General features: G+C 36.6%; 2 protein-coding genes across 4 annotated transcripts in view; both read left to right on the forward strand.

Annotated features, from left to right (window-relative positions):
* The window catches only part of LOC131681588 (inositol-pentakisphosphate 2-kinase), a 348,483-nt gene that overhangs the window by 18,672 nt on the left and 307,394 nt on the right, over window positions 1-22,417 (forward strand). The window lies entirely within an intron of this gene.
* On the forward strand, window positions 849-22,208 carry LOC131681590 (protein BTG1). The gene has a single exon (XM_058962477.1). It carries the CDS (start codon window positions 1,608-1,610, stop codon window positions 2,403-2,405), a length of 798 nt encoding a protein of 265 aa, XP_058818460.1. The 5' UTR covers window positions 849-1,607; the 3' UTR covers window positions 2,406-22,208.

A 22,417-nucleotide genomic window follows, 5' to 3' on the forward strand; every position in this document is an offset into this window, starting at 1 on the left:
ATACTTGAAGTATCGGTGAGATTCTTTGTAATAATATTAAAAATACTGAATGATTATTTTTCAAATTTGCTTTTTGAGTAAAATGTACTCACATTTGACATTTGCATCCAAAACTCAAAACTGAGTAAACGAGGTGAACTCAGTTTTTGACCATGTGCAGTTTTTATGAAATTGAGTGGCTAGCCACTCAAATTTGAGTTACTATCAATGAGCGTGTAGAGCAGCATGATCAACTGTGATAATTATCACTGATGATTTTTGGTGATTTCCCCAGCACTGGTTACAAACATTGTAAAATGTAATGAACATCTCTAACAAAACATTGGTTTTTACTAACAACGCAATATCTGACGTGTTCGTAGCCATCGTGCCCAAATCCTCCTTAGTTTGTTTATTGTCCGTAAGTCATTCCTCCAAAGACTTTCATTCTATAAAGGTAGGTTGATAAGATATGTTATCATTTCGGTCGGCACTTCATCTTGCCAACAGCGCGTGGCTTATCATTCTGGGCCAACTCGGTATTCCCACCAATGATACGCAAGCATTTTCGATATTTTGCCACATATCTTTGATTTTTTATATTTTTGCAATAAATGGCGAAATTTTTTCCTATCATATCAACGTACTCTATGTGGGCGCTACCAAACATCACAACCGAAACGTCCCTCGATTTAGTTCTGCTCATGGTAACTGATCTAGAGCAGAGAATCTCTCGCTCGCGCTGCTGCAGAAATACCATCTCTCGCTCAGTTCGGCTGGAATTCGTTTGTATTGGTGTGCAAACTAGGTACGGGCCTCTGAGCTCGCGTATACCGATGGAAACGCATGTTGCACGCACATCACTGCCCAATCCGCACCATTTCTGAGACTCATCGTCGAGGGTTGCCGTGCAGTGAGCCACGGTTTCTACTTTTATTCGAAGTTGAACCTCTGCGAAGTGATGAGCCGATGAAAGCGAGCGAACCGAGCGACCGTACGAATAACCGAGGGTAGTGAGCGAGAGACTGTGTTTTGCAACCGTGCAGGGACAAGTGTGTGAACATCCAGCCAGACCAGCCATCTTGGAAAAAAGTTGAAATTCGTTTTTCGTTTGGCAAATTTCCTAGTTTGTGTGTGATTTTGTGATTATTTCTGCCTAGAAATCGAAACGATTGTGATTTGGCAATAAGCCTACATTTAAGTCGAATCCTGTGACGCAATTTGGAAAATTTTCGTGCATCCCCTGGTGCACTGTGTGAGAGCTGCGTCCTGAAGCAGAAGATAACCTTTGGCAGTGAAACACCAGGAAAGAAGAAAATTCATAGTCAGAAAAGTGGAGTTTCTACAAGGTTGGATCATCTGACTACCAAACGCGGTGTAAAAATTGTCAGTTTTCTGTGTAAAACGGTGAGAAATTCGGACCAACATTTTCCCTGCACTGTGAAGTAGTCCGTTATAAGTGCGAAGAAGTGTGGATGAGAAAAAGCAGCACATCTGAAACGTAACGAGTGGTGATAGTTTTTGAGTGGAAGTTTTTGGAACAGGCTCATTTCAAGCTTAATGTTAAAAAGTTTCGAAGCGTGTACGGTGGATCACAGTTTTGCTTCGTCAAACAGTATCTCGAGAAAATGAGAATAGAAGTCAATTCGGCTGCGGATTTTTTGATGAATTTGCTTCGAGTGAAAAAAGCAAATCAACTGTCCGAAAGCCAACTGCTGCATTTCAAAGGTGCGCTTGAGCAAATCTTGACGCGTCATTTCCAACGTCACTGGTATCCTGATGTTCCTACCAAGGGTTCCGGATTCCGTTGTCTGCGTATTAACGGAAAGATGGACCCAATTATCGAGAGGGCTGGTCATACTGTAGGGTTGAACACGGTAGCGCTTCGAAAGATGCTTCCCCTGGAGCTGACCGTCTGGATCGATCCGGAGGAGGTTTCGTATCGGATTGGCGAAAACGGTACCATCTGTGTGCTGTACGACCAACACCTGAGCCGTGCCAGTCCCTCGTCGGATCTCGATTCGACGGGTAGCAGTAGCTGTGATGAATTCATTATGGAACGAGTCGGCCGACTGGATCTGTCGACGTCGTCCGATAGTGGTAATAGTGTTTTGGTAGACTTCCTGGATACCAATTCGTCGAATCCGCTTGTCACGCAGAGCAAGCACAACAAGTACAACAACAATCATCATAATAATCATTACACGAAACGTCATAACAATAGTGTGAGCTCGTCGTCTAGTGGACAGACTAGTCCACCTCTTAGTCCACCGTACAATGGCTACAACAACAACAACTTCAACAACAGTAGATATCAGCATAATAACCAACACAACAACTACTACTCGCCATCTGTTCACCAACCGCAACCCTATTTCCCCTGGGACAACCAATTCGTTAACAGTAAAGTGCGTACCCAATGTTAAATTCGGAATCGTGTTGCGAGCTGACTTCACTCTTCTTCGATGAAAGAACAATCTTTCAATCAAACAACACAACATTCATATCAACAGTTGTACATCTGCGACCATAACAGATTGCAGACCATAGGAGTTAGACTACGGAGAGAGTGAACTATTGTGATCAACGGCAGCGACATTTAAGAAGGATGACAGCGAGTCTTGGCCAAGGTGTGAAACGGTGGAGGACAACTTCTGAATGCGGTTAGAACATCAACCGAAAAACTGGCCACCAACAACAATTGGCACCACTTCATAACTGCTTAGACTAATAGATGAGCATTTCGAGATTGACACATGTACTATCTCTAGTTTCGTAAAACCAATCGAAAGTGTTGCTAATTAATACTTACAACATAATAATTTGACTAAAAACATACAAAAAATACGACAGAAACCTATGAAATGAACACGGCAAAACGAATAATTGGAAAATTGAAACAGGAATCTATATGTGTAATGACAACAGAAATATAGCTTTAGAGCTGTCAGATGATGACGTATTCGGAAGTGGTCATTTTCCACTGCCTTCGCGTTTAGATTTGTCTATTCTAGGCGGGGGTGATGGGCAATGACCGAATACGAAGAAGTACGCGGATGAAAGCTTTAAATCAGGCAAATTTTTTTAACATAATATCAATCGTATACCGGATCAGGAGAAAACTGTAGCAGAAAAAAAGCGAAAATTGATGTGTTGTGCTCTGTAGAGTGAGGCAGATAGGTGAGCGTAAATGATTTTTTTTTCTGAATAAGACAGCTGTAGGAGCAAAGTAGCGATAGAGCATCAGGGTTAGGAAATATCCACATCTTGCTGAGTGTAGTTGCCCAGCACAAAATGGTCGTGGTTGCGGTAAACTAACCGGGAATACTGCGAGAGAGAGGTGAAGATCGAATGGCGGATTCTGAAGTTAATATCGGGTTAGGGACTAATATGTGATAACATTCGAACCTATTTATCCTTTCCTCCGAAGGCAAACTGTGTCCGTGACTCGACGCTTTCTTTGCCTAACTTTGAACAAACGAGACCAAGCAGTTATTTCCTGTTCTTATGCAACGGAAATTGGAATTGCTTATTTCCACCAATCGTTGTGTCGTTCCTTTGTGTACCCCCTATTACCATTTTCTGTTAAACCATGATCACCTGTTGTTCCTATTCATGTTTTCGTCGTCGTTGTTTCTTGATGGACGGCTAAAAACTGAAGCAAGAAGAAAAAGAACACGACGAAGGAAAAACGACCAGAACACCTTTCATCACATACATTCAACGATGTTCAGTGGCTGTAATGAAGAAAGGAGAAAAAGGTCAATCATTGAAAGCGGAGAAGCGAAACGAAGGATCAAAAGCCATTTGAAATGTGTTTCGAAACCCATTCCGTTCGTTCGGTTGGTATAGGTAGGATTCGAGTCGCTTCGTCCCTGGTGGTATTTTACGGTATAGTGGTCTTAGCTATAGAAAAAAAAAACAGTCGAGGAACAAAGTTGTTCGTCATCGATTCAATAAAAAAAGAAACTAGTTTGTTTATGCTGGTAGTAGTGGTGTGCTTATCCATTTGATAGTTCGTATGTCTGCGTATATGCGCTCACGGCCATTGAAAGATATACGTGATCAAAATAGAGACGAAAACATCCATTTGTTTTCATCCTTCTTCTTTGTACGTTTGGTTACGCATCTTCAATTTTTGTAGTGTCTCTCTACCATTCGGGTAGCCTGTTGTCTTTGTACTACTCTCGAAAGTGTTTTACTATTATTCCAAGTAAAATTCAAAAACATACTGTTTTCGGTCGTTTTTGTGTGTGGTTCGATACTTAACACCTACACCATTCAAGGCACTAATATGCCAAACAGTACGTTTTCCATATGATTGTTGTTTTTTTTGTATCCAACTGGTCGTGACGCACAACCACAACTGAAACCAGCTAAACGGGCTGTATTGGCGAATAGTACGGCAACATAGCGAGCTACAGTGTATATCCATCCAGCCATCGAGTGGCCTGCTAAAAGGCTGCTAAGTTGATGGTTACCACGAGCACTCACACATACACTTTGATTGCAAATGGCTACCGTACATAATAGTCTCGTAGCAGTCTATGGTGCCGAACGGTGCGTGGAATGAGAGTAAGGAAATATAGGTACCTACCAGAGGAAAATCGCAATCTTCTATGAGTCATCTGCGAAATGTGGTGCTCGATCCGAAGCAGGAAAAATCGCAGCAGCGGAGAGGCAAATGACGACCGTAACGTGGGCTGATTTCGAAACACATTACCGGAAGGCTTGACGGTTCTTTGGACTCTTTTTCGCACCCGGGGGAATTAAGAAAATTAACTATCAATAATCGTAAACAACACAAAGACCCACCGTCCAACAAAATAATCCTAGTAGGGTGAAAATCGAGTGTGATGAGCGAGAAAAAATGAGGAAGGCATTCTAATGTGGAATTAATCTTATACATTATATGTATATTCCGCAGTTTTAATCGTTGATAATCTCCATTGACAAGAATGGTGTAGGCTTTACTTCCTGTGACTTTTTTTTTCTAAAATTTGACCAGCTTTTGCACATATCAGAATTTGTGTCCAACTGGGTATGCGTGAGTTATTGTGTGTTGAGTAAACTAAGAATATCTACAGTACAAAGTCAATTATTATCAATTTTTTATAGCTTTACACAGTGGAATGGGCAAAATGCATGTGAATACAAACATTCAATCAACGATCTCTCTTTGACGGCAGGAGAGTAAATGATAGCAAAATACAACAAGGAAGAGGTAGTTGGACAGACACGACGCAATGTCGGTATTCAAAAGCGCTACCGCCATGTACTGCAGAGCAGTGGGTAGTCGAACGGTGTAGTGATTAATTCGAATGATATTGAGCTGAATGTGATTTCCTAGTTGCACTGGTAGTCGACAGTTGCCGGCAGTGTACGTAGTGTAGTGCGGATGCAAGTTCTAGCGAATCTTCCGGCTAATGAGCGACGTTCCCGATAGACAAGTCGCTTGCATGTCAAAAGAAAGTTTAGAAAATCCGTCAAAACTTGTTTAGAGTGTAGCAGCAATATCGAGTTGCGTTGCGTTTTTCGATTTCTGTTCCCTTCACATCGTTCAGGGCTAGGTGGAAACATGTCAGAACCAGTTTGTGGTTCCATTTTTTTTGTTAGCTATGTACTCTAGTCTGCACAGCTTGCAAGCCAATCTTGTTCCCCAGCTCAGCGGTCGGTAGCAGCTTTAATTAATGAGGAAATGTTCGTAAATCGTACACCGTTTTCTATCGTTCATTGGAAAACAGTTACGGTGAACCGCACACAAAATAAAAACCGCGCTGCATTGCTAGTTTCTTTCCCTTGGCAGCGTTGGTGGCTGTCGAGCGTCCGTCGCCATATTTGAAACGGAAATGGTGCCAGATGAACAATCGGAGATAAAGGTGAAATCGATGTGCGGTGGTGGTCTGCTGCTTGTTGTAGTTAAACAAAAAAAAAGAAACTCTGAAAGTGGCGCCACTTTCTGCTGGTTGCTTCAATGAGCGTCTTGATTTGAATATTTAAATTTTGCTACTTTTTGCTGAAGCGAGAAGCAATACTTCAAACGATAGTGCAACGCTTTGTTATGCTTGTACTAATTGGAAAAGAATGGACGAGTTTGAATGAAAATTATTAATCGTTTTATTTAGTGACGGTCGGCTACTTGATTATTTAGTTTGCAGCAGACCTTTACTATCTAATGAATACATTTTTATTTCGATTATAGAAGTTTTTAATCTTAGGGTCATTCGCCTCTGTTTTCGGGTTCGAAAAATCTCTGGAAAAATTGCTAACTACACTATGCCCGCCTTCTCCAACTACCAACTACGCTATGCCCGCCTTCTCTTATAAACATGATAATACTGTTGCCGTTTTCTGCCCTGAAGAAAACCTTCGAAACGTTTGTGTTAGACGAAATTTAGTTATTGTTGTATGAAATCCGTGACCAAAACACCATCTCTTCATATTACTGCTTGTAAGTAGTTAATTACGAGTCCTTATTTTAGGAGGGGCATAGAAGTTTTCTTTTTCTAAAAAAATCGATGTTTCCTTTTTTAAATATACGGTTAAGATCCGTTTTATCAGCTCCTTTGTATGTTTTAGGCAAAGCGGTGATATTTACAAAATCGGGATACATTTTTTCTTTCTTTTAATAAACCGAGACTATTAAAATAATCTTTTCTAATTCCTAGAAGTTGCCTTTTACCCTTTCTGATTATTTAGTGTACAGTTTCCCTTAAGGGAGTCTTTCAGTTCAAAATATAAAAAAACAGATTTTTTAAATTTTTGCGTATTTTGTATCTACGAAAACAGAAAAATATACCCATGAAAGGATTTATTCGAATTTAACTTGGTTCGTCTGCTAGAGCCCATCAAACAGATTTTGATATAAGGCTATCGATATCAGGAAATGATAAAATCGGATTTTCACTGCATTGAAATATTAAATTTTAAGGAATAAAGGTTGGTACCATGGATTTTATGGCGGGGCACAGTTGTATGAAAAAACCGAAATCTACCGTATCAATCCAGCACAATTATTTATGACCCGGCATAGCGCATTGCGTTTAAAATTTGAAAGTTCGCACGGGAAATCCTACTTCATTGCATTTTTATTTCTAGAAATTCCAGATTTTGTTGATAAATGCAACTTTTAATGTTTATACTTAGTCTAGGATATGCCTAACAACTTTGCCGAAGGAAGTGTGGTGTTAAAATGTTCCTGAAGAATGTTATATCTGTTTAAAGTACGCTGGCTCGAATTGAATGCAAAACTCAGTTTTTTGGCAACACTGCAGCGTACCAATGAAAGCTAAATTTCATACTAAATTAACACAGTAGTTTTTTTTTGTTTGACCGTTCAGATGAATAATTCAAAAGCATTTGACCAATTTCATAGACGTAGTTAGATGATGAATGGGTCGGTAGGAGAGGAGGAGAAAAATATTATCGAGCTGGAATGTTCAGAAGACTTCTTAAGAAAAGTTTGTTATTATAATTTGATAGGATGATCTTTTTGATGCTGTTCTGTCAACCTAAACAAATATTGCTGTTAAATTGAGTTTCTTTTGGGTTTCTTGTTGAAATGCGAAAGTAGTTTCTCGCCTCGTTCAGCCACGTCAAGATGATCAACCGCATTGAAAAGGGGATCCTTGAGGCAAACAGCATTATCGGATTTTCTACCATTAATCTATTTGAGGGTACACGGAAAAAGATGCGTTCATAAATTCATGAACAAAAATCACAATTTCGTGAACTGAACGATTTTCGTAAATCGTGACCACATTTCTGGAAATATAAATAGTCAACCTCGTATTCATGATACTGCTTGTGTTTTCAAAAAGCTAGATTACGTGAAAAATATATATAGGGTTATATCCCAATGTTTGGTTGGGTTACTGTGGTTCTTCCCTGGACATGTTTAGTTTTAGTTATGATTCTTATTCATAGTTTTGGGATGCACAAACGATGGTCATGATTTCAGGAGCTTTGTCGCGACTTTCGTACTTTCTCATCACGTTACCGTGATATTTTATACGCGGGTTTACTATTTTTCTGGCAGAGTAGCGCGATTTATGTTTATGATTTCAGAACCTTAGTCACGATTTTCGTAATTTATGTTCACGTTATCGTAATATTTTAGTCACAAAGTAGAGTGATTTGTGTACTTGATTTCAGGATCTTAGTCACGATTTTTGATATTTTAGTCACGAGTAGTGTGATTTTTTTCATGATTTCAGGAACTTAGTTGCGATCTTCGTGATTTATACGCACATTATCATGATATTTTATTTTTGAGCTCACTTTCGAATTCAAGACGTAGAGTAATGTGAATCATGTTTATGATATAAGCAGTTTTATCATGATATTCGTAAATGCTCTTCATCTTATCGTGCTTCGGTCCGGACATCAAATTGAACCATATCAAATGAATAACGATGTTCGAGGTCCTAATAGTTTTCATGTATCTGCTGCTCGCACCTATTCCTAGTCGCTAGCAGCTGGACATAATAATGATATTTCATAAAAAGCCCACGGTAAAATGCTATGACCATGTGCAGAGTTGTATGGAATTCGTACTCGTGGAATAGTTCATAAAATCATGAATAAATTTTCATATATTCGTGAGCCAGTTCATTATTCTTAGTGTAATAGTCACAACTGACCATTCGTGCGTGTGAAATAGTCCACAAAACCATGAAATATTTTTCATTTATTCGTGAGTTAGTTCATGGTTCCTAGTATAATCGTCACGACTGATCATTAATGTTCGTGAAATAGTCAACAAAATCGGAAATTATTATTCATGATTTCATGAGCTAGCTCGTGATTCCTAGTACATGTTTCACGACCTATCTTGAGTGCTTGTGCTATTTAGAAGATAATAACATTTATGATTTTGTGAACTAATTCACTAGCACGAAGTCAGTCCTGGCTAATTCGTTAGTTCACGTATATTTGAATATTTTCCGATTTTGTGCACTATGTCACGAGCATGAATGGTGAATCGTGACAAATTCGGTAGGAATCATCAATAAATTTACGTATACATGAACAATATTTTATGATTTTGGGAGGTCTTTCACAAGTGAATTGTGAATAATATATTAAAAAATCAGAGCTAGTTGACGATGATTGAAAGGATTCATTAAACATATTTCGTGAAATAGTTCACCAGGAAATATGTTTCTATTTTGTGTGAACTACTTCACAACCATGAAAACCAGATCATGTTTTAAATGTAATAAATCATGAATCAGTCTTATAGTCAGGCTCTAAATAATCTATATTTCTAAATCTACCTTTGATTTTAAGAATATTGTTCATGAATTTGTGAACTAGTTAATGAACAGAAAATTGATTTGGTAATGTGTACCGTGATTGAAATTCACAAAACCAAAACAAATATCTCCACTAACAAAAGCGTTATGTTGAGTTAGTGGAGGGAAATTGTATATATGTAATTAAAGTACACAATTATTGTTCATAGTTCTGCTTTCGTAACGTAAAAACGTGATTGTTCCAAAATTAATGGCACCTTATTCATGCTTTTGGGAACATTTTAATGCTATTATTTCCTATTATACAGGTGAGATTAAGCAAATGTTTTTGAATAATTCACCTGAACAAACCAATTGGCCAATATTTCACTTATGTCAATTCGAACCTCTACTTCTGTTCATATGTATAATAAACGCCTACCCCTTCACACACACTCAACCTTGTACCACTTTCATCATGTAGCTACGTCTATAAAATTGGGTAAATGCTTTTGAATCATTCATATACAAATTCACTAAAACAAAAAACTACGAAATTATTTCTGCTTCATGTCTGACTACCATTGGTACACTAGAGGGCAGTGTTGCTAAAATAAATGATTTTTGCCACTTAATTCGAACTATCGAACTTTAAACAGCTTTAACTTTATTTATAGACTTTCGGGCACCATACCTTATTCTGCAAACTATACTTCAGTCTTACTTGCGTACTGCAGTAAAAACTGTAATTTCTAAAATTGAAAATGTTAAAAATCGGTTTTCCATGCAAATTCAAAAACTTAGTGCTCTACGTCGGATCGTAATAAATCGACCCCACCTGTATAATAGTTGATCGACTGACAAATGTCAAAAACTCTCCAAAAGAGACGTTAGTGGTGTAAATACATCTGCTCGCATCTCTAATTATTCTGAGATTATTTCATGCGTGTTTTTTGTAAACGGCCAATAAGCATACTGTCAAAATTCACTTTGAAAGAAAATTCCGGACAACTCGTATCTCGCCGAGAATGGATATTAACATTTTATAAAAGAGAAAAGTTTTCTCTTTCGTCCGCTGTTGTGACTTATAGTCGGCGATTAATGGTTTGTCCAGAATTTCCTCTCAAAGTGGATTTTGACAGTATGCTTATTGGCCCTTTTCAAAAAACACACAAGATTTGTCAAAGTAAATTTGACATGAGATTTTGGCATTCAGGAGCTTTTTAGTTGTGCAATGGTCCAACTAGTTTTTATAGTGTTTTTGTAATCGTGCACGGAATTTTGAAAAACATTGTTTTCATAAAATGGGCTTCAAAGTTTTTAGAAGGAAGCAAATTAATTACAGAAAACTTACAGGCATGAGAAGTTAATCATGTTAGACTCTGCATGAATATTCTCAGATAAAAATTCTAACGGTTTAATCAACAACAACAAAAAAATCATTTTTTTAAACTGACTGTTGAGGAGACTTCCTTTAAGAAATTTGACAAAGCAAGGTCTGCCCTTCCGACATTTTTTTTTTCTCAATCGCTCCTATCTAAGATGGCGGCTCTATTTGCCGCTAAAGACAGGAGATTTGCATTTAATTTCCGTTTGCGAACAACCGTCTCATTTGACAAGTATGTTGAAGCTACGCTAATAGTTTCCTCAAACGGAGCCTCGTCCATTCTTCATTCGTGTGTCAATGTAAAACATCTGGTCACTAGTTTGCTAGCCGTACATGTCACGCACAAGTACGAGATGGTTGTTTTTTTCCCTATTGCTGTGATAGCAGTGCTATAAATGAGTTCCTATCTTACCAACTGATAACACTGACACATTTCAGCAGCTTGTGCGACGCGTCGACGTCACTTCCCTGGTTTGGTCGGTTTGAGCCAGTTCATCACAAGCCAATGCGCCATTCAAACGCGTAGCCTGTTTAGTGTACGTGTGCGAATCACGTTAGCGTAGACTGTGCTAGACTTACAACCTTGCGTCAATGAGTTGTTTAGCTGGTATTTACTCAAGTTTCTAGCAACAACAGACGTTTGCAAGAAGCTAGGTGTTAGTGACGACAACTATTGAATTCGCAGTGCTTATCGAAAAGTCGTGAGAACGGGAAACTCCTCCCCGGGGAAATAACACGTATGTGCGCGCGCGTGTGTGTGAGAACAGATCGTTATCAATTTGCCGGACTCTTGCTTTCGACAGACTCTGGGATGCCGATTTCGAGTAATTAGACGGGAACGCAAAATTACGCCCAATTAAAGAAGCCACTTTGAATCGTTTGTCTCGGAACAGTTGCGAACGAAGCGAAACAGAACGAACGAAGCGAGAAGGCCGGCTAACGCGCAATAGAACTGTGGAAACACTCAGCACACACAAATGTATTGGGGTTATAATCGCTTTAGCTGGAACAGCGTAATCAAACTCCAAAGTCGGCTCAATGTCAGCGCAGTCATGTGAAAGCGATACCTTGCGCCATTTTCTTGATTTTCTTTTGCTAAATTTACCCAGCCTACTTCAAAACAAAACACATTAACTTGTATCATATTCTAAAACCTGTGATGACTTTCTAGATTCTTTTTTGTTATTTTTTGTAGGAACGATATGCTAAAAGTAGGTTTATTTTTAAAACATTTTTGTAAATATCAAATCACTTGTAACTAAGAAAAGATAGATTATTCCAACACAATTGTCAAAATTGTTGAAATTTCACTTTTTGTCCGAATTAGTTTCCCGTGTTTTTATTTTCATAATCCTATCTTTTCGTAGCATTGTGTACATTTAACCAAACAAAAATAAATTAATATGTGACTTTGTACTGTTGATCGTGTGATTGAGGCATACGTGTAAGTATGGGGGCACACAGTTCTTTAGTGCTAAAAGCATGATGAATGGCGTGACAATTGTTTCGTTTGTGAATCAAAAGCTAGCTTTAAGTTTTTATAGGTTTATATTAGGTATGTAAATGTTTTGCAAAACAAAAACAAAAAAAACTGAGAACAGTGGAAAGACAAAGAGTTACATAAATATACATAACAATCCCAACACAAAAAAATAACACCGGAGAAATGTTATTAAACTCGTTAATTTACTAACGACTGCCATTTTAAGCATAGTGAAAACTATTTTGCTCGCCCTCATAGGCGCGGCTACGAGACAGAGCTATACAAACAAATGTGAAGCTGCGATCGAGCGGATTTTAACCATTTTTTTACGTTTTTGTACATATAACATTTTACGATTGTAGTATATACACAAATGAACAATTTTGGAAGCAGACGCGTCTTCGCAGTTTGCAAACCCAAAACTAATCAAACATCAACTTTACGTTTGGCATCACTTTCCGTGGCTGCCAAATGTACTGCCCTTAGCCGGCCCATCTATCGGAAAATTTTCTGTATAAAAACCAGTAAAATATCAATCAGCATATTATGCTGAAAAGTTGATCCATTCAGCAGTCTGTCTCCGCATTTGGTAAACAGAGTGGAACAGTTGCGATGTCGGCTTCTCTGGTCAGCACTGTTTGTTATATTTGCTATTTCAATCGAAAACTTTTCCATGAACCAACATGATACTGATGTAAATAACATAACACGATGTACATTGAAGCAGTCCTTTTCTACGAAAACTTGTGACGCGTACGCGGATGAAGTCTCGTCTTCTGTCTGCGATGGGGAAGCCATTTTGTATTTTAATAATTTGAACAAAATCTCGTTTGCTTTGTTGCTGCGTATGTGCGTGCGTGCGTTTCTGTCGCACGCAGCGTCAAGCTGTCACCCTAACATTTGAGAGTTGTTTTGTACATTCATGTGTCAGTGGAGGGTTTCGCTTTTGTAAACATGCAACCAGCAGTCATTACGTATCTATTTATTTTCATATTATAAAAAAAACTAGTCAATAGATATTCGAGCTGCTCTCTCTCTCTTTCTAGGGTACGGCGATATCAGATTATGAGTTAACTTGTGCAAACCATCGTGCAATGAGGGTTTTAGAAAGTGGTATAAAGAGCGCGGCAACGTAGCGTCACTGTCGGTCGCGCCGAACCGGCGTTGATCCGTGCGGTTCGAAAAAAAAGTGATCGCATCACAGTGCGGTAGATTGGCGAAAGTGTGGTGAACATTTGACACATCTTTCGCTTTTTTTCTCTCTTTTTGATGTGCTTAGACATGTTGGAGCATGTTTCCTGCAGCAACGGTCGTCTTGTGAGTTTTTTTTCCAGAACTTATAATTGCTGTAATTGGTGGAATTTTATGCATCTAAGTTTTCGTAGAAACGCTGCTCATTCTGATGTGCTTCATGCTACTTGTTTGTTTTATAGAAATTTTCTATTCAAACATAAAATGAGTACTAGCGAAAGCAAATTTAACTGTGATCTTCTCCAACTAAAATGTGTTAAGGATGCTTCATGAAAATGATCGGAGAGCTGGATTTTCTGTAGTTACATACGTGTTAGGGAATTGCATTTCTCTCTCAAAATGGACTGAATTTAGCGAACCGAGGGGTGCAAACTAGGTGATAAAGATAGAATCGAAAAATAATAACGGTTTACTAGCAAAAGTACGGTTTGAATATTTTCCGGTACCTGGGCTAGATACGTGTGAATGTGGTTTAGCTGCTAAATTGCTGCACATGCGATCCGAGTGCAGAGTGGAAAGGAATCGAACGTTGAAATCGTGATAAATGAAAGTCATACTTATTAGTTTAAGGTCTCTCTGTAATCCATACGGGCAAACAAGATGATCAAGATTTATGTATACAACTACTATAACTGTAGCGTATTGAGTCAATCGTGTTGATTTAACAACGCAAACCACCACCAATCACTGTTAGTGTAAACATGAAACAGCAACCATAAAAGAAGTCTGAGAAAGTTTAGTTACGGTTGTCATTTTTTTTTCAGAATAGATGAGAAACTAGAAGAAGTTTGTTGTGATTAATAAAATAATTGATTGATAGAAAAATGATGAATCAGCAGCGCTTAATGAATATATTTGAATGTGATACTATATTTTTTATATCTTTGGAAACAATTGATTACAAACAATAGAAATAAGAGCTATCTATGCTAAACGAAACCTAAACCCACAAAAACTGTACAATAATATCAGTGAAAGTAGATGCAGTGCACTCGGGAACAACTCAAAAACTTGAACTTTACAAGTACAACTGCATTGAATGTATAGAAAGAATGGCAAACATCAAACGATTTTACCAAGTTTGACAGTGAGTGAGCGCATTATGAATTGTAATCGTTCATCACCAGTGAGAAAAGGTAGCGGGAAACCCATTTGACTTTTAAGAGGAGTGCAAATTATTTATAAAACAATACTATCACATTCATTGATATTTTATCAGTAATCATTTTTTGAGTAAAAGAAAAACCAAAGCAAAAGAAAAGCGTATCATAGTTTAGGCATGAAATGTTTCATTTGTTTTTACCACCAGCCAATTTCCGCCATCGCCAAGTAACCAACAAACAAAAAAGTACCCGACATAGCAAACCCCCGTATAACGCGAAATCAGGGCTCTGCACCATTGTTGTTTCCCGCCCGGCATTGCCTCGATCATAATGCTGCAATCGTGACACTCCTAAGACCAAAGTCGTGATTTCGAATAGGACAAAATCAATTTACGATGGAGGCAGCCAGCCAGTCGGATGATAGGGATTGTTATGAGAACAATGGCTTTTGTAGTGGAGATGTAGTGTTTTGCGCGGATTTTCTCTTTCGTTACCATTGCAACCCCGTGCCGCTGCACTTGGGCATACTCACCTCCCCCCGTGTTGTATGTTGTAGCTTTCACTTCCACATCACTTTGCAATAAATAGTGGTCTCGCGAAGGACAATGTCGCCCTTTGGCTTACTGTAGTGGACCCGCATGGTTTTCGTTTGTTGTTGGAACCCAGCCGTACATGTCAAACGACATCCCTATTAGATGCAAGTTTTGTTAGAGAGTGAAATAGTACCGTCACTGCACTGTGGTCCAGAATGCAAAATTTAGCAGAAATTTTAAGTTTTTACAAAAACTAACTTAGTCTTATTATGTCTTTGGAAAAGTTTCCCTAGTTTGTGATCCCCTTCTCTTTGTCGAAACAACAGTTAGGGTTGTTCTAATTTTACCAAGATAATTTTTTTTTTATCATTCTAGATAGAGAAATATGACTTCTAGTTGTAGAAGGATAAATTTTAGAAAAGTTTTCTGAAGACATGTAAGCTCTATATGTCATTCTTTTCATTTGACAAGAAATTTAAAATTAAGGTTTAGGGTTCTTTGAAAAACGGTTGTATTTATATAATTTTTGCGTCATTGATTTAAAAATTAGGTTTTTTTTCAGGCAACTTGAAGAATAATTTGCTTCATGGAACCGCATATCAAATTATTTTCAACAAAAGTTATGAGCGTTTTTTCGCTAAAATTTTTTTTAACCAATATCACTGATTGGGGCAAACGAAATATAATTATTTTTCATGTACAAGGTCATGATTCCAGATACGATTGAGTAAAAATGTCGATCACGATATTTTTTTTTTGATATTCACGCAATTGATTTCGAAAAATCAATTTTTGAAGGAATAAGTATTTATATCTTTTCAATAAAACGGTGCTACAGTGATTATGTACTTTTCAAAATTACCTATTATAGGTAGTAGATCTTAGCAAATGCAACACAAAATTATATATGAAAAATGTTGTATACCCTCAAAATCTTGATTTATGGCAAAAAATACGAGTTTTTAATTTTTTTGAGAGTTCTGGAAAGAACAAATCATTTCCAACAGTATGTCATATTATGTTCTTTGGCTAAAAATACTACGCGGTTTTGAAAACAACCATTATTTTACGATTTTTGTCGTGAAAATTATAAAAATTGTTCAACATTCTTCTAGAGAAGCGTCTTCGTTTTAATAAGAATTTAGAGAGAACATTTAATTCTGCATCTGGAGACCTGCAGCCTAACTCGGCTTGGCAATTTCAACAGCCGTGAAGTCAGTAAATTTAAAAACTGATATCTCAGTAAAGTGAGATTTGTTTGCTGATTTTCGGTAAAATATCTACCGAATCTCAGCTATCAAATGTCACTTTTACTGAGATCTCAGCAAAAAAAAATGTCTACTGAGATCTCAGCTGTTGAGGTTTCGGCAAAAGATGCGAAAAAATCTGAAATTCGGCATAAAAAATTAAGTGTGGAGTAGTTATCATCAAAACCGGTTTAAAAATGGCATAGTTATAAATTTTTCCAAATTAGAATCTTGCTCGCATGAACTTTTAAGGGGTCAGTTGAGGCATTGTCGCGCACTATGGGATTCTAGAATTGTATCTTCCGTCATTTTTTTTTCCAAATTTAATTTAAAGTTTGTACACCTACTTTTGAATGTATACGCAATCGAGCATAAAAATCGATACCTTGGAAAAAAAATATATGGGACTGTCCCCTTAAAAGTTCACGCGAGCAGGTTTTTAATTTGGAAAAAAATAATAACCCTACCATTTTTCAAACGATTTTGATGATATATAGGTTCAACGAGATGTGGAATAAAATGTTCTCTCTAATTTTTTATCAATTTTTAATGAAAATGTTGAGCAGTTTTCATATTTTCCATGAAAAAATCGCTAAATCACGGTTATTTTCATATTGTTGTTCTAGAGCTGCATAGTATTTTTAACAAAAAAACAAAACATAGCATACCATTGGAAGGGTCATTTATTCTTTTTTCAAGAATACTCGAAAACTTCAAATCGGTTGAAAAATAACAGCGTAGAAAAATTTTTAGTACCGAAAGTCCCGAACAATAGGTTTTTTGGTATAAATCAAGATTTTGAGGGCTTATTAAATTGATTAAACGTGGTTTTGTGTTGTGTTTGACCAAATCTACAACATTTAACAAATCACTTGAAAAGTACATTCATTTTTTTATGTTGTAGTACCGTGTAATAGAAGCTAGAGTCAATATGTGTTAGAAGAAAATGTTCGTCTTCAAAAACTCTGAAAATCTTTTATGTCAGCAAAATTGAAAACTGCAAAAGTTAGACTAAAAATTTGGTTTTTCGTGAATTGACATGAATTGAATTGCTTAAATTACTTTCACGGTCGGCAATATTAAGGATATAGTTTCGTTTTCATGATAAAATATTTCATTTTACAAGACTTTTATTTTAAATAGTAGTTAGGGTGGTTCTAAATTTATTAAAATCAGTAATTTAACTTTTTAGGGATTGAGATAGAGTTTCGCAGTCTTTCAAAAAAATTAAGGGAACCTAATTTTATAAAAGTTTAGCTCTATTTCTTGTATTTTTCATTTTAAAAGAAACATACAAAAAAATTAGGGGGTTTCTATTATATTATTTGTATATCTTTTGAAGTTTCGATTTTTCGTTAATATAAGTTTAGAAATATTTTCAGATTTTTTGAAGAAGAACAGTTTGTCTAAATATACTGAACATTTACCTTTTTTCGTTAGAAAGTTATATATACCTTCTACCAAAAATAAACTATTTTTTAAGTAAATATTGCAAGATTTGAAAAAAAAATCGTATTTGGCCATTTTTTGGTGATCCATACCACAAGGTATGTTATTTTATATGGCAGCAACGGTATTTAACGTGAAGAGCCCTTATCGAAGATGTTTGAAAACGTTATATTTTTATATCGAAGTTCTCATAACTTCGAAATAAAGTTAGTTTAATAGTTTATGTAAAGGAAAAAATTATGCACCCCAAAATAATCTTCAAATTGTCCAAAGGTTACTTTAGCATAAAATGAAAACTTTAAGAGTTATATAATTAAAACCGTTTTTCTAAGGAACACCTTAAAAGTTGCATTTGGATTTCTCGTGCAATGTAAAATATGAAAAATAGAGCTTGCGTGTCTTCAGCAAATGTGTCTAAAATGTGATAGTCTACAACTTCATCGAAGACAGTCAAGTTCTATCTCGAACCGTTAAAATGTTTAAATTTGGATCTTGTTAAAATTAGAACTACCTTAGCTTCTGTTCAAACGAAAGGCAGGACTTTGTAAAGTATAACAACTTTCCTAGACATATTATAAGGTAAAATTATTTAGTTTTATCAAAAAGTTAAAATTCCTGAAAAAATACATTCTGGAACACCGTGCATTGCAGGTCGCTTCCAATTATTATGTTTTTGTTCGCAAAAAAATCGTTTTCCAAATCAGATACTCTTTCTGACCTGTTTTATGATAAAAAGTAACGTCAACTTACCCGTTCTCTTATTTCAAGCTAGAATTACATTGAAATTGTCGTGGCGCGATCATAGTTCCTAGATAGTCTTCGCGAGACCGATCCAGATTTTTCAGTGTATGATGAGGGGTAAAAACAAAGGAAACATTCTAACAAATATTCGACTGCCTACACATTCGTCAGTGGCAAACGGTACCGTTTGCTGTTTTTCGTTAATACAAAGTAGAGGAAAAGTCTATTCACAATCCAAAACAACCCGAGAAAATGGAAGCGAAAACTGTCTACGAGGAAGAAGTGTTAGGTCTAAAAATATTGTTTTAAATATTTTTTTATCGAAATATTCTCGGATATACAATACCTAGAACCAACAGCGCGTTTAGAGGAAACGAGTGAAAGCTTTTATAATATTTACACACCAAGTAAACCACATAGTACATCAATTTTCACAAACGCGTAAGAGTAAAAGGTAACTTAGTAATCAAATTCAAATCTATTCGAAGAACCGATTTAGGAAGCAGATTGACCACCTAGATTGAGTATAATGAGAAGGAAAAAAAGTGTAGCGCGAAACATAAGACTAAGAAAACGTACAAATTACCTAGTAACTCGTTTTTATATAGAACAACATATATAAGCAAAGAGGTACTGTCAACAAAACAAAACAAATAACAAGAGGGGAAATATTATGAAAGTTTAAGCAAAACCACTAAAGCTACCGTCAAGACGAACGTAACAGGAGAAGATGAATATTATAGTATTGTCTCACGTCAGAAGTCGTTCAGTATGTTTGCTTAATTATGCTTTGCCAGCTTGGTTTGACGTTTTCCGCGATGCTTTGTTTTACGCTAGAAATGTTCATAATTATAGCAGAATGTCGTTAAGCGAAAAAAACGTGGAAAGAGAACTCAAACACTGCACTGCTACCCTTTCATTAATTTTCAAACAGAGTTCGGTGTTGCCAACAAATATGATGATGATCTCAACAGCACTGGCCAATACAATTTTGCAAAACAACGCAGCAAGCATTGGAAACCAGTTTTCGGTGCTTATTTACGTGTAGAGAATGTGAAGAAGCCACGATGAAAGAAATAAACAAAACTGGAAGGGTAACTTTTTCGGTCAGTTTTATTGTACCTTCTCTGCTGGAGTTGTTTTTCATTATTTTATTCGGTTGCTGATGGCACACACAAAGAAGATTGCGAGCGGGAGTGTACAATTAATGGGCATCGCTCGTGAGGAAGGAGGTCAGGCCAAGTTGAGCCGCTTAGTCGGACTATACATAATGGCGACGGAGAATAACAACAGTAACAAAGTGAGATAGAAGACAACAAAACAGCAGGTCGACGTGAAAGGTCTAGAATTGTATCGCTGAACGTTCCTTGGTAGCTGAATAACATGTATAGGACGTGTTTTGGATTAGGAATACTCTTTTTAGATGTACGCGAGCTTCGATCAAAACCGAAGCTTAGGGAGCAGCATTTTTTTTCTATTAGCTAAGATAGTTTTCAGATTTTGTCATGGTGAGGAGCATAAAAAAACAAAAGAGCACATTTTGTTGTCATGTCAGAATGATAAATGACAAAAAAGCGGACTCTGGATGTACAAATTTTATTGCTATTTTAATGAAGAACAGAAACGAACCTTAGAAATGAAAACATGATTCTCATCAAAATTAAGAAACTACAAAAACACTGACAAGAGAAACTGAATACTAATTAAGAGAAACTATGAAAAACTGTGATCTAGTGGGAAAAGGACACGAATATTTATACTGCAATCGAGCATAAAACCAACATTTAAAAGAAGTGAAAATCATTGCGATTGGTTTTTAAATTATTTTACTAAGCAACAACAAATACGATGCAGGCAAGAAACAGCTAAACACAACATTTACAAACTGTGAACACGTAGCTTTTAAGGAAGATGCAAGAAAAACATGTAAATATTATAAATTTCGAAAAATGTTATATATGTATAGAGATGTAAAAAAAAACTCACATATACACTTCCATCTCAACCGTGGAAGGGCTCGATTTTGAACTGCGCAAAAATGTCGTATCTTTTTTTTCAGTGTGCAAGCGCCGTGCTTGCGTGTATACTTATCGTGTGTGAGTAGATTATAGCTGTCCCATTGTTGTCCACGTTTTCGCTGGATCGAGGGACAAGTCTCCATCTGTAGAATAACTTTTTATCCTTCTTCGTTTACTAGTTTATGATGGCCAGCAAATTGAACCTGTTTGCGCAGCTCAAAATGGAACAGTCCTTCCCGGGAAGGGGTGCGAACAAGGGCAACCGAGACCGACGGATAATGAAAAACAATAATGAAAAAATGCAGTATTTTTTGTAATAAAAAAAAACAAGCGAAGTGAAAAAGAACTGAAAATTGTACAAAAAGAGGAAAATTTTATAATAAAAACCACACGAGAAAAAAAAACAAAGTTATAAAAAAAGTTGTTGAAGCATTTATATACGTAATGTAAATTTATAGCAACTATAGTTTTTATTATTTAAAACTACAAGTTCAGATGAAACGAACATCGTCGCAGCAGCCGCGAAGTTGTGCATGTAAAATAGATGCAATAAAAAGGAAAACTGTATGAGAAATCGAAAACGAAAGAATCGAAATACTGTGTATATGTATAATGTATTTTCGCGGATAAGGGGCTCATGTAGATTGTTTCGTTTATTCTTATTTATTTTCTTAATTTCGAATGAAACCGAATTGCTATATGGAAACAGTAATTGTAATGCAAATGACTCTTCATGGCATCGGATTTAAGAGCGAAGTGAAGAAAGCAACAAGGGAACACGAATTACGCCGCCATGTTGGTGGTGTTTGCTCACTCGCTAATGCATACCTACCATCCGTACTCGATTCGCACTTGATATACCTATTGTCTGGCACACAACAATTCACTCCTTGAGCGCTTGTTTTGTGCAATCAATTGGAGCGAAGAAAAGCCCATCGCATTAGCAGAGGGAGGAAACACCTCTGGAAGATATAACAATGGTAAATTGTAAACATGCATCCATAGGAAAAAAGAGGCATCAACCATCCGATCGTAGTAGCACGCCTAATTGATGAATTCAACTCTGTTTATAGAAACAATAAATTTTTACAAATTCATCAAAATATAATAAAAATACAGCTAAAACGTATTTGATATCCGATACCCCATTGTTTAGATGTGATGAACTATACTATCTTGAAAGTAAACATAACTGAAAACATGAATTGAAGTATTTAACGTGTCGGCAATCTTTTGAATTGAGTAAACAAAACTGTATAGTCTGTCACGATACACATATGCAATTTTGTGTATTTAATTGATAAAAGCAGCTTCGATTCAGAGAATACCAATAACCTTGGTATTACAGAACGCAACCCAAATTTAAATGTTTCCACGTTCAAAATGACCTCTAGTGTACATTACAAATATATATCCTAATAGCATTTGAATATTATCTGATAATATTTGAAATAGATGAAAAAACTGAAGCATAAAAATTCCGGCGACGCATGAAATACAAGCGAACTGTAAATAACACAAGAACATGATAAAACCTTAATCAGCAATAATCCCATTTCAGTAGAACTCTGATGAACTCTCGTAGCAAGTGTCTTCTTCCTATCCGTAGTTTTACCAATCGAAAACCGCTTTATGGTAGAGTCTTGTGATTGCGCCCATTTACAGTTCATTGCCCCATTATTTAAAATTCATTTGTCCAAATGTCAAACATATCGTTTTTTATCTCTTCCAGTTTTCCTTTTATCAAATTCGTATCCATACTTTCAATGAAAATATCAATACCGAACCGCTTTTCCTTTTTGAATCTCTTCGAGTCACAATCGAGATAGTTGCTAACAAAGAAGAGCAAGAGTGTTACAAACATTTCCGTACACTCGTTGTACAGGTTGACATCGTACGAGTGAAAGTAGAGGAGTTCACTTTTCACTAACACTCGTTTGCGGGTACTGTCGATTACTTTTTTTACAATAATAGAAAAAAATCCAAAAAT

The sequence above is a fragment of the Topomyia yanbarensis genome, chromosome 2 (assembly GCF_030247195.1).
Source record: "Topomyia yanbarensis strain Yona2022 chromosome 2, ASM3024719v1, whole genome shotgun sequence".
Lineage (NCBI taxonomy): Eukaryota > Metazoa > Arthropoda > Insecta > Diptera > Culicidae > Topomyia > Topomyia yanbarensis.